Genomic DNA, 13,365 nt, shown 5'->3' on the forward strand with positions numbered 1-13,365 from the left:
CAGCCAGTGAGGAGAGTATCATGAGTATTGGTACTCTCCTCAGCAGTAGAGAAGTGCCGGTACTAACAGGGATAAAAATAAGAAGTGCCGAGACTCAGTATCTGTGAGTACCGACCCATTTAAAACAATGCCACTGCCCTTTTCCCTACTACCAGGCTCTTCCTGTCTCTTTCTGGCTCCGTGCCTTTACATTCACATGCCCTCTCCACTTGCCTCTAATCTTTTCCCAGCCTCTAAGCTTCTCTCACTATTTCTGCTCCCCTTCCTCCCACCTTTTGCTTACTCTCCACAAGTCTTACATTTTCCCCCTGGTTTTTCTGTACTTGTCTCCTGTTCTCCCCTCCATGCTGTACTCATCCCCTAAATTTGCCGTCTGGAAAATTAAATCTAAGAAATGCACCAGATTTATGACTTTACAGAAATGTGTATTAAAATACCTATTCTAAGAGGATTCATGTGTGCAAAACTCAAATATCTGGTATTTTTATCTAAAAATAAGTGGCAATCCTAACTTAACCTGCCACCTCACTTCTTTACATTCATCCCTACTCCTTCCTTCCACAAAGAGAAGCAGCTCCTGTCCTGAACAAAAAGATGAAAAGAAAACCGGCTTTGGCGAAGGCAGAGGATTTTTTGGGGCTGTCACTCGCTTTAGAACGGCCAGTGCAATCGATATCCTATATAAGACTGGATTACTGACTGACTGCCCGTCCCAACCCATTTACACACCTGATGGAGAGGGGCGGGGGTGAGGCTAAAGCACTTTCAGCCGAATAGTCGTCAGGCACCTGATCGACAGTGAAGGGTCTGTCTAGACCCTGTCCTGTTAATCACAGCGTGACGCAAGGCAAGCCCTCTTAGACCCCTGCAGTCTCAGGCCATTTACATGGGCGCTGCTGGAATCTCCAGCAGGGACTCTGCAAGAGGCTTGGAGCGCTTACAAGCTCCCGAGAAGCAGAGCGGCACCTACCCTGTGCTAGAGGAGATAAACAACCGGAACCTGCAGGGCCATCTATTAGGTACCGGTGCGGTCCCTGGCTAATGAGAAGTGCTGGTACTAAGGGCCAGAAAATTCAGAAGTGCCGGTACTCAGTACCGGTGGGTACCGGCCCATTTAAAGCACTGATCTTAAAGGAAGGGAGTATGTTTAAAGCTCCATCATGAATAAAGGTGACAGGTGGCCAAAATCTATGTTTCAGAAATATGTCACAAAATGGTATTATTGTTAGTTGTTTGCGTTTAGCTCCTGGAAATACTGTGAAGTGTGAGTTTCATCTCTGATGGTTTAGTGTTGTCTTGCTAGCAAAAGTTAAAAAAAAAAAAGATAAAAAAGTACCATAATTTGAGTACAAACAGAAATATCTTCTTCTTCTTCCGATGTCCTGCACCTAGGCTCCATTGGCTCAATTCTATGTACTTAGGACTGTCCACATATCTGATCCACTCCCTGCGGATGATTCAGAGTACGGCCACTCAGTTGTTTCTGTGTTCAGATCTCAGATATAGCACACCAGTTATATGGTTTAACCCAATTGGCTGCCTGTGAATAAGCAAATTTCTTTCAAGGCTTTATGTTTCTTTCACAAGGCCATCTTTAAAACTGATCCCAGTGTTCTTTGCTTTCCTTTTTACAGGTACACCCCTACCTGAAGCTTCAGATCCTGTTCAGCCAACTTTTTAGTACTTCTTCACATTGTTGGAGCCAGGCTTGGAGGCCGCCATTTTCAAACACCACTCTACAATGTTTGGATTCCTTCCATCAGAGCTGAGCTCCATGACTTCTCACCTTGCATAATGAAAGGTTCTTAAAATCTGACACTCTACATTCACATAGCAGTCTGTTTTGCTAGAAGTCTTGCATTCCTTCTTATCTAGTTAAGGTCATTATTTCACACTCTATAAAGTGCTCTCATTCATTCATACCTATGGAGACTTCCCAGTTTTAGGCCTAAACGTCTGCAGATTTTGTTTTATAGAAGCAGGACCTGCCATTTATAGACACAGAATGCACTATTTCTGCACTTACATAAAATCTGGGGCACAAAATATTTTTAGAGTCTACCCGATGATGAATATTCCCACAAAATATCAGTAAAAAGATTTGAGTGATCAGGGCAAATTATGAACGTATTAATTTCCAAAGATATCATGCTCATTTTGCAAGATGAATTTCACTGGTGAACAGTTGGATCTCTGGCTAAGATGGCCTATTGTTGAGGAACATACACCTCTCTGCCAGAGTGTGCACATGGTTAAATTATGAGGATCTGTCTTATGGGAGTTGTTCTCAGAACATCAACCCCTGCACAAACAAATGCACACACTTGCACAACATAACAATGTCCATGTCCAGCACAGCACACCTGATGGAGAACAAAAAAATGCTATCATGGTCAGAATTTACTCTGATGGGCATTGCCAGTGTTGACACATCTAAAATGCTCATATTTGGGTGGAATTTACAACTACAGCCATTGTGAATAAGGGATATTCCCCTATGGCCAATGCCTCTATCACAGGGCATGACATTTTCTTTCTTGACCGCCCCATCTACAAATAAGACCCACTACCATAGATGACCTAAGTTCGATTAAGTTCATAGAGAATCGATGTGCAAGAATGGGTATGGATGTGCCAACTTTAACCCCTTCCCCACTCATGACGGAACCACAACGTCATGAGCCACGGTCGCCGTGTGCTCATGACGGAGTGGTTCCGTCATGCTGCGGCCGTTGGCGGCCGCGCCGCCCACGCGGCGCTAATTCCCCGCCTGTGCGGGCGATTAGCGCAGTGGGCGGAGTCATGACGGAACCACTCCGTCATGAGCACAGCTCAACCGCGGCTCATGACGGAGTGGTTCCGTCATGAGCACCGCGCCACCGCGCTGCCCCCAAACCCCCCCCAGCGCTGCGGCGGAATTCCCGCCGCAGCGAAAGGGTTAATAGCTTTGACCACAAAGTGTAAATCCCTCAAACAGAATATGCGGAAGAGCATGTTGGGGGTAGCAAATACGCCCACCTCATCCTAGGCAAAAATCCATAGCTCAACATAACATAACATGTGTATTTGTAAAACACACATTCACCCCTGGGAGTCTTGGTACTGAAAAACAGATGTTTCTTGTTACCCAACTCAATGGTACTCATTTTATTGACCTCAGAAGGATGAAAGGCTGAGTGGATCCCCAGGATTCAAACCTGTGACCATGAGGTCAAACACAGGCTCATACTGTGGACGCATTAGTCCACTAAGCCACCAGGCCACAATAGCTAGAAAAGTGACCGACATGAACTCCGAATGATGGGCTACTCGGTAACAAAACTGAATGCTTCCAGGATCTTGTTCCTTTACAGAAAGTAATGGAATTGTGCAGTGTCTGTGATGTCACACACATTTCCTACTGCATATAAATTAGATATGATTTATCCTGAGACCATACCTAGTGGCCCAAGTATGATCCCTCACGTAAAATATCATATAGGTAGCTCTGGGATCAATCAAAACATTTAGGGTGAATTATCTGAACAGAAAGTTTACAGCCTCTTGGTCTAGCCAAGAACCACTGGGCAATTCAATGGGTTTAAGATAATTACTTATGTTGAACTTCTGTGATTACACTGTTCCAGATGAATCTTTCATTACCTCGCCTTTCCCATAAAGACTATAACATGAAGGGTATGAATTTTCATCTCTGTCTTGATATACCAAATATTGACTTCTGTATTTTTTTAATATCAGGAAACCAAATACATTGCGTCCAAGGAAGCTTGGACATGCTATTGTATTCCTCAGACATTTGTTTTTAAATGTTTTGTTTTGGTGACGACATAAGCTATAGTAGTACATTTTAAACGTTCATTATGCATAACATAAATGCCCACCTTGCCTTTTCCCAGGCCTGCTCCAAATACCTCCTAGGACCTCCCCCACTTTGCTTATCTGTGTTTCGATTGCCTCTTGTGTCCTATTCCCTACTGCACTCCATCCTTTATTCCCCTTCTAGATGTCCTCTTCTCCTGCTCTTTAAATTGTGCATGCCCCCTTTCCCTTTCCCCTGCTACCACGATTGTCATAAAGAGCCCTTAAGGGTTCATTTCCACGTCTCACACTCTCCCTTTAAGGAAACCTTTCAATACCCTCTTCCTCCATCTTCCAGGGTCTTGATGCACTCCCAAGAGGCCTAAAGACAGTGCTTAATTTGTAAAAACATAAGCGCCAGGGCTTTCGTCAAGAGGCCACTGCGTCTTGCACCATACATTGCCCCTGCCATGCTGTCAATGATAACAAAAACACAACTACTAACCATCATACCCCTACAGGTGTGACAATTCAGACTATTCCAGGCCCTAAAGCTATAAGAATGGCTTGGGCGTCAAGTAATGTCCATTAAATTAATAATTGAGACAGCGTCACCTTGTGGCAGACTGTCACAAGCAGCGGTGTTAACAATTAAGTGCCAGTGCCGAGCACTGGAAACCACTGGCTCAAATTAAGCACTGCCTAAAGGATTATTACAGAGCTTAGAAAAGACATATAAAATGGTTAAACCCCCTAGGTAATTAACCCGAATCTCTCCCCTATACTCCCAAACAATCTCTAACTTGTTCTCTGTTCACCATCTGATGATTATACAAAAGGCTTGAACAGTTAACATTTTATCAAACAGTATTGTACTTTCTGTCAAACATACCCTTACTACATAACTTATTAAATGACAGTTAATATAAACAATACAAATATGTAGTTCACTAAAATAATGTTTTTAATATTTCATTCCATAAAATTAAATATCATTTTTTGACATTTTGTATTGGAAGCCTAAAATGTGTAAGGATGTCCTGCTCATTTCTTAAATTTCTGCGTGTACACACAACAGGTATGCTTCCATCGTCGATAAAACACCAAATAAAAAAAAAAAGCTTACTAAGTATCAAAGTAAGAATAATGTTAATCTTTAGACTGGTGTAACATTAAGGGCATGGTAGGCAGCAGCATTGTAGAGCCATCCGAAGTGACCACAAGAGGGTGCCAGTTTACCAGCTTTCAACACATGACCTGAAATAGCCTTGCAATGTGGCGTTTTTCCCATAAAGAACAACTCACTTATTTAAAGCATGTAGCTTCTTGTATCTTAACCTTTATTGGAAATGCACAGCATGATAAATGTATACACTCTGAGGGACCAAGTTGGAACATGCTTATTTAATAACAATAATAAGAGTGTAGTGTCTTACTGAAGTCATGTCTGAGCTTACAATTCACAGCATTCGTAGAATGGTCAGTTCTATTTTATTTTGAGATATGTTGTAAAAATAAGCAATTGTTTTGTTAATTGCTTTTATATGTTTTCAACAAATGACATCTCTTACCTATAAACATCAAATTACACATACAATTGCAATAAACAATAAAATTACCTTATGGGGAAATGCAACAGAATTCAAATTAGTTATGCTTACTTTTATGTTATGGTCTTTGGATATATTGAATATTTACCAGTGATCTTTGTGTCCACTCTCTGTACGCCAAGAGCACAAGTACTCCAACAATAATTGCCTGTGGGAAAGAAGTACTAATTCAGGATTTTCACCTTAAATATACATGGTAAACAGCAGTTATTTTATTTGCTGGACATGTGCAAACAGACACACACATGTGCGTGTATATATATCCACAGTTATCACCATCTTCAAGTTGGTGGTATCCCATTCACAAAGGGGAAGGGGTCCCTAATGTGGGAGCCAACATTTTTTAAGAGCTCTCAAAAAATGAAAAGGTTGCTTTCCTTTTTTATTTTTGAAATGCATCCTGTTTTCTTTGAAGGAAAAAGGGCTGCATTATAAAAAAAATAAATATTGCTTTATTTAAAAATCAATGGCATGGTTGTCTGCTTACCCCAGTAGGCCACTATCCCTTTGATTGTAGCCATTCAGAATGGGCTCAATTCACAAAAGTAAAATGAGATGAAAGTCTAACTTTACGACTTTTGGTATTCACTTTACGAGTAGTAAATGCCCTTTGCCAATACCAAAAGTCGTAAAGTTAGACTTACGTCTCATTTTACCTTTGTGAATCGGGCCCTATATCTTTATTTTGGCTAAAATGCCGTAAAAGCACATGGCGCACATAACAATCAATACTTCACAAAATATTCACATCAAATTCATCCACATAACAATAAAATAAGTCAGATATAAAATTACAAATATAAACATACAAGTAATTAAAAGAGGTAAAAGAAAAAGAGTAAAACAGTTGTCCCCCATCCAACTATGGTCATGGGATGAAAAGAAAAAAGAAAAAAATCCCAGTGATCATACCCAGCATATGAGCCAAACCAAAGCCATTTTGAGGGAAACTAATTTACTGTGTAAAAGGCAGGGACAATTTGTTCGGGTATTCTGTTTTAAGCCTACACAATGGAGACTTTTACCCTCAGTTTCCATGCCCAGAAGAAAAATCTAGATAACGCAAACACAATCAGTTCACTCGTATTATTTTTCTTAATTCGCAAAGTATTCCAGTAGTTACTGACCCCCAACGCCTTGCATAGTGGGATTACCATTTTTTACAAGGTTTATTGTATTTGACACAGAAAAAGAAAAAAATGTGCCTCAGTCTCTTTTTGGGATGGACAATGTGAGCAATCATTTGTTACATGGCCTGTTTTTACCCATTTGGCTGTAACAGTGTTCAAGGCCAGAATTTTCAGTCTAAATTTTACATACAGGTGCTTTGCCTGGGGTGGATTCATTCTGTCCAAATTCTGCTCATAGCTAGGGGAGCACTTGTGATTAAGGAATTGTCCCGTTACACTATCCTCAACCTGGTCATTCCAGATATTCTTTCATGCAAATTTTCAGTAACTTGACTTGATGTCCTGGATATCACCTTTCCTGATACCCCCTGGTGAGGCCCCTACCCCTTCCATTCCAATATCTGTAATCTTGTTTTTAACATAGCTGAGCCACGGGAAAATCCAATATCCAATGAAATCAGTTCTACAAAAGCAAGTCAAGTCAAATAAACTTTATTTCGGAGAATATCTCCATAAAAGATGCATAGAATTATACTATTATAAAAATATTTAAAAACATGCATAGAATTAGTTAAAAATGGTTTAAAATGTTTAAAACATTTAGAACATTTAGAACATTTAGAACACCAGGACATCTATATGGCCGCTCGTTACAACAGTCATATACAGTTTAAACCAGTACAAATTGAATCAGGTGAGCGTTTTCAGGTACCATCTCCTTGTATGCCAGAAAGCCCCCAGAAATTTGGCCACAGCAAACACAATATGGGCAGCCATTTCACTCTTGAGGATTCTAAAGGCTTCATGACACCTAGTAAAACCCAAGTTCCTGCAAATGGGGATGATCCATTTTCTCCGTGCCTCACTATAGCCCGGACAAAAGAATATTATATGCAGTTCAGTTTCATCACTTACTCTGCATGCCGGGCAAGTGCTAGGTGCGGACTTAATCCAGTGACTAGTGAGTGCACTGATTGGCAGGGACCCATGCCTCCATTGCAGTTACTGCTTCCTTATTAGTACTGGGTGTATATTGTTCAGGGCTGGTTCCAGGCTATAAGCATTTTTAATACAAATAAATTGCTTCGTGAGGGTCCCAGGGGTTGTGCAGGGGTGCAATGTGGGAGCCTTGGAGTCATAGTACGTTTTAGTGAGGGCCTTTTTTGGAAGCCTGGGGCAAGCATCTAGCGGATCATTCCATAGGGTGTCAAGGCCTAGACCCACCAAACTACTCCTTACAAATTTGAGCCAACCAATGTTCCCCGAATTCGGAAGGCTAAGGACTTCCTGCAATCTACAAAAGCATCCTCTGAAGTCCAGAGACGTACCTAGTAGAACAATGGTCGTATGGATGTCACCTGGTGGATGCTCTTAAATGCTAGGTCAAATATAAGTGGTATGAGAGGTGTGCTTGTTATTTTCAACCAGCTTAAGTATTTGACAATTGGTAGACCCCCCCAAAGTTCAGCACCATACACCGCTGCTGCCGCTGCTGTGGCTTTGTAGACGGTGAGGGCTGGGGAAATAGGCACCCCTGATGAAGCATTGTACTTCCTTCAAATAGCTGAGGGCCTTTGGTGGAAGGTAGTTTTACTTTTTCCAGTTTGTGGGGCCCAGATCATATTAAGCGTCATTCTTACCCCAAGATAATCAGTGCTTCACCTGCTAAATGACAACACCCCTTGATACCATTTTGCCCGAAAAGATTTGTGTGGATTTATTGCCATAAATTTTGAGTTAGAGGGATTTATTTCTAGTCCCCTAGTTCCACAAAAGACTGCAAAGGAATCCAACTCAGCTTGCAGACTCATCGGGGTTCTTGATATAAGGAGGGTATCGTCCGCAAACATTACAATTGGGATGGGGAGACCACATAGATTGGAAGCATCATGATTGCTGTCTACTGCTCCATTTATATAGATGTTGAACAGAGTGGGAGCCAGCACACAACACTGTCTGACACCCCGCTTTATGGGCATCCGAGTCATACTCCCCCCTAATTCCACCTCACTTTAGCATATGCATCAGTATGTATACATCTCAGAGTCTGGAGGGAGTCATTCGGGAACTCCTAGGATTCAAGAACCCTCCACAGCTCCTCCCTCAAGAACAGGACAAATGCCGCCCTTAAATCAATAAAGGAGGCATAGAGATGGTCTCACCACAAAGTAATGTTACAACACAAAAATTGGAAGCGGAATACTTGATCAAGAGTGCTGACCCCTTTCCTAAACCCTGCTTGGGAGTCAGCCAGGATATGATGATCAGTTAGTCATGATTGAAGCTGGACCAAAATGTGTCTGCTAAATATATTTTGGCTGATATCAATTAGACTTATTGGTCTATAGTTGGCAGGTGAATCTCTGCTCCCCTTCATGTAAATCGGCACCATAACAGCACAGCGCGACATTAGGGGGACCCCATCACCCCTCATGACAGATTACTTAACATGTTAAGATATAGCACCCAGACCCCAGGGTGTGATAACTACATATCCCGGGGATGCCATCTAATCCGGGGGCCTGTACTTTTTTCAAAAGCTTCAATGCCTGCGTTGTTTCCTCAATACTAAATGTTAGGTGCTCTCTTCTCAGTGCACCCGGTTTCTTAACCACAAAAGGAGGGGAAGTGACCCTCTCTGTGCTTGTAGATTGCTGCCTCTGGTCATTTACCCATTCCTTCTAAAGGTCCTTGAATTGATTTACCCATGCCTCTGGTTGAATTGTTGGATGTAGAGAGCTCTCCACTGCTGATGTGCTGTCTGCAGCCAGATTCCAGAATAACTTAATATTTCCCTTCTGCAGGTCTTCTGTTAGTGACACCCATTGATCAGCTTCCCAAGCCTTTTTTCAAAAAAATATGTCTGTTTCGCTTCCTCTGTGGATTCTTGGTGAAGATGATGTGTCCGTCGATCAATTTAGGGATAAGGTTGCTTTTACCGCTTTCTTCGTCTTTTTCTTCTTCCTGCTCTAAGTTTTTTTTTTTTAAAGATGATTCCATCCTCGTCGCCAAAATTGTGTAGCAAACTTCCATATTCGAATCAGGAAAGAAAGGAATACGTGCGAAGATTGTAGATATAGCTTTGGTGTTTAATCCAAGGAACTGAGTACAACAGGGACCAGCAGCTCACACACCACAACGGATACAGAGTGCAGAACATCCCTTCAACCCATAACATTCTAATTACATGTTTAGGTTCTAGTCCTACTCCACGACCTTACTTAAAGCGATACACCATCGCTACAACTCCCTTAATATTGCTTTATAGGACCCCCTTGCTTCCTTTACCTCAAGGCTATTCCCCTTCTTGATTGCTGTTAGAAGTCTATCTTTAGCTGCCTGGCATGATTTAGTATACCATCTGTGGTTTTTCCTGGCCCATTCCCCCACCCCCTCCCTCTTTCTTCCATATAAAGGGACCGCAGTTGCTCCAACAACGTACAGTGTAGAGCCACAAAGTTTGTCTGACCTGAGTCATTACTTTCCTCCAGCACTGAAGCCATTCCATCTATCAACATATTGTAGATTTGACCTGAACGATATTATTAGTTGCCACAACAGACCATTTAACATTTCTTTTATTATTTGTAGGCACAATGGTATTAGTCGCGATTTTTGGCGGCAAAATATCACATTTGAGTAGGCGGAGATCAAAAACAGTGCTTAGCACTTGATGATCACTGACAGGTCTTGCGACTACTAGCATATCCTGAAGATAGGGCCAGAGGGCTTGATTAAGGAAAATATAGTCAAGGTGGCTGGTAGATATTCCTCTTTTGAAGGTGGGTTGGGGAATCGCATTTAGGGGTCTATTAGGATGGCGGTTGGAAAATCACTCCGACCGCCATGGTAGCGGGTATAGACCGCCCGCCAGGACTGCGGCATAACCACCGGTCCAGTTAGTATGCTCCGCAGTCGAAATCCGACCGTGGCGGTACGATCGCGGCCTTTAACATTGCGGCGGTTGCTGCTGCCAGCAGCACTGCTGCGATGTCAAAAGGAGCATGTCCTGCATATCCCTGCACTGCGTGGCAGGCACTGCACAGTGCCTGACACCTGGTACAGGGATATGTACAGGGGTACCATGGGTAACCCCCTGTGCACCCACCCCCCCAACACATTGGAGGCCCGCAATGGGCCCCCAGAGACATTCTCCGCATGCCATTCCATGGCGGTTCCACCGCAGCGGAAAGGCTGGCTGCCGCCAGCATCATAATCATGCCGGCGGAGCCTGGTCCTGCACCGGCCCCCTTTTAGCGTTCCAGTTCTGCCTGCCAGGCAAGTGTGTGGACTGCTACTGGCGGAATAGTGGCAGGCGGAATTTCTCACCACCGCGGTCATCACCGCCATGCTAATGTGACCGGCGGTTTTCCCATCCGTCTGCCATCCTAATAGACCCCTTAGTGTTCCCATTCACGAGCCTCAAACCCAAACTCACAGCCAACTCTACTAATTGAGCTGCTAACCTTAGTAGTTTTCTTCCCTTTGTCATAGACAGCACAAGACCTAGTCATTCCATCCAATCCAAAATTGTTCATCAGTGCAGGATTTGAATCAAATGATACCTGTGACTACACCGTGGTTGGAAGCATGTGGGATGTGTGTGTGTTTACACTACTTGTTGTATTGATTACATAGAAGTTAAATGATACCTGCCACTACACCGTGGTTGGTAGTATGCGGGATGTGTGTGTGTTTACACTGCCTGTTTTGATGATCAAGTAGAAGTCAGGACAGATGTAAGTACCTTTGGTAAGGATGTTTTTATTATAAGCAATTAATAACAACATTATTGTCGTTTTAAAAAATCCCTGATGTGTTACTACAACTGGCAAGTAAAGTAATTTAAAACATCCACACAGAAAAAGTATTGGGAGGCACTTTTAAGGGATCTATATCCTGAGGAAGGCCAGTGACCCTTGATGGGCAAATCTAATGGCTGAAACATGTCAATAAAAGCAGAGAGGATGCAGGGACTTAAATCCCTGAGTACACCACTGAGATTTTTAATCCTGTCAGGGGGGACCAGGAATAAAATTATGAACGTACCTTTCTAGATAGTTTTAAGTTTTTCTTCTGCAAAGTGGATCCCTAGATTTCTCAAAAAATAACAGCGCTCCACCCTGTATGTTGGTCTGCATCAGGGTGTATTTGCGGTCCTTTGAATGAGCATGCCACTATCTAGTAGGTGAAGGCAGTGATAAAAACCCATAGGGCTTTCCAATTGTGGCTTCTACTGAGTAGTTCATAGTCCATACTTTTTCTGTGTATATGTATAGTTCATCAAAATACGAGACTACACTCCATTCACACTGAAGTAATTCAATTATTCTTGCAGATAATACTGCAGGGCTATTCTTAGACCTGATTGGTAATTGTGTAAAACCAAATTGTATTCTGCATATTTAGAAGGATGTAAATAATATGATTCTGATACTAAGCTTTGTTAAAAAAACAACTGATGTATTAAACATAGTCTTATATTTCTTGTGTGTTAGTTGCATCATTAATCCACAGCCATCAGCATTCTATCCCACATATGTTTTAAAAGGCAAGTTCAAATTGAAAAAGTCCTATGTAATTCCCCAAGACTTAACAGTCTTTAAAATTGGTTAAACAGAAGTGTTCATCATTGACATCCTCGGAATAACTATCCTCAGTTACTGTAATTTATTTAAGTGAGATCATTTCATATTGTGGTTTTACCAGAGATTGTTCCTGAACCTGTCATTCATCCTTTTAAAAAATCACATGAAGTAAAATTTTGACATTTTTTGTTTTCTATCCTGGTTTTTTACTGGAGTTTTCGTGAGATATTATGTTTGTTAGCTCCACATGGGTCCCATGCACACTGTGTCACTGAAACCGAGCTGTACCCGACTGATGAACCCATTCTGGGGCGAAACCGGTCCTCGGTTGTTTATATTCTGGTTCAGGGAGGAACTTGCTTAGCAGTTTGGGCTGGACTGTTCTGATTGGAGCAGGGTCACGATTAATTTGTAAATAGCTGAATCCAAATTGAGGTGACCTGGTGTGCAAAATATCTATGGATTGAGCTGCGGCCTGAGTAATTACCAGTAGCTGAGATCCATTCAAGCATTCCATCCATCCCTTTTTGTATCCCCCTGCACGGCTAGCCAATCTCCTTCCCTCTTTGAGCAGCATGCAGACAGGCAAGTTAGAAATGATGCCTACTCTAAGCAATAGTATCAAAAGCAAGTGGACAATGAAGTGTGAGATCATTCCACCAGGCTATGATCAGCCTTCTTGAAGCAGGAATCAGGGACTAATAAAAAGGTGGAGCCTTTCCCAAAGACTAACCTTTAAGAAAAGAAACTACTGTCCCACCCCTACCATCCCCAAACTGGCAGTGCTGAGAAAGATCTAATCAGCAGCCTTTTACTAGCTAGGAATTTCTCAGGGTGGCACTATCTCCATCCTCCCTCATATCAGTGTCTGAGTCTCCATTCTCCAATCACAGGAATGCAGTCAATATATTTCCACTGTCTGGGGATGCTTTATTGACCCTCAATCTTGTTCCATACTTCACCAGGGGCTATCCAAAATGTATCCCACTGGTGTCAGTACTCAGTTCTTACCATACACAGTCCTACTACTATACATGTGCACATACACTCACACACGTTCTGGACTTTGCATTACCATGGAGAGACCTATGAAGGGGGCGTAGCTTGTCTGGGATTCATGGCGGACGCGTGAGCGAGGAGCTCCGCACCAGCCGCACACGAATCCTGTAATAAGCGCTGACCGAGGCTGCAGTGCCACACCTGACTGCCTGCTAACGTTCGGCGGTGGTCACCGGCGGC

General features: G+C 42.6%; 1 protein-coding gene across 2 annotated transcripts in view; it reads right to left on the bottom strand.

The window, feature by feature from the left end:
- TMEM212 (transmembrane protein 212) overlaps positions 1 to 13,365 on the bottom strand; it is a 123,692-nt gene that overhangs the window by 23,839 nt on the left and 86,488 nt on the right. The window contains exon 2 of one of the 2 annotated variants that reach the window (XM_085633927.1): positions 5,497 to 5,556. The exons of the other annotated variant lie outside the window; for it this stretch is intronic. Within the exon in view, the coding sequence (XP_085490053.1) occupies positions 5,497 to 5,556 (60 nt within the window). The remainder of the gene's footprint in view (positions 1 to 5,496; positions 5,557 to 13,365) is intronic. 2 annotated transcript variants of the gene reach the window in all.

The sequence above is a fragment of the Triturus cristatus genome, chromosome 11, assembly GCF_964204655.1.
Source record: "Triturus cristatus chromosome 11, aTriCri1.1, whole genome shotgun sequence".
In the NCBI taxonomy this organism is placed as follows: Eukaryota; Metazoa; Chordata; class Amphibia; order Caudata; family Salamandridae; genus Triturus; species Triturus cristatus.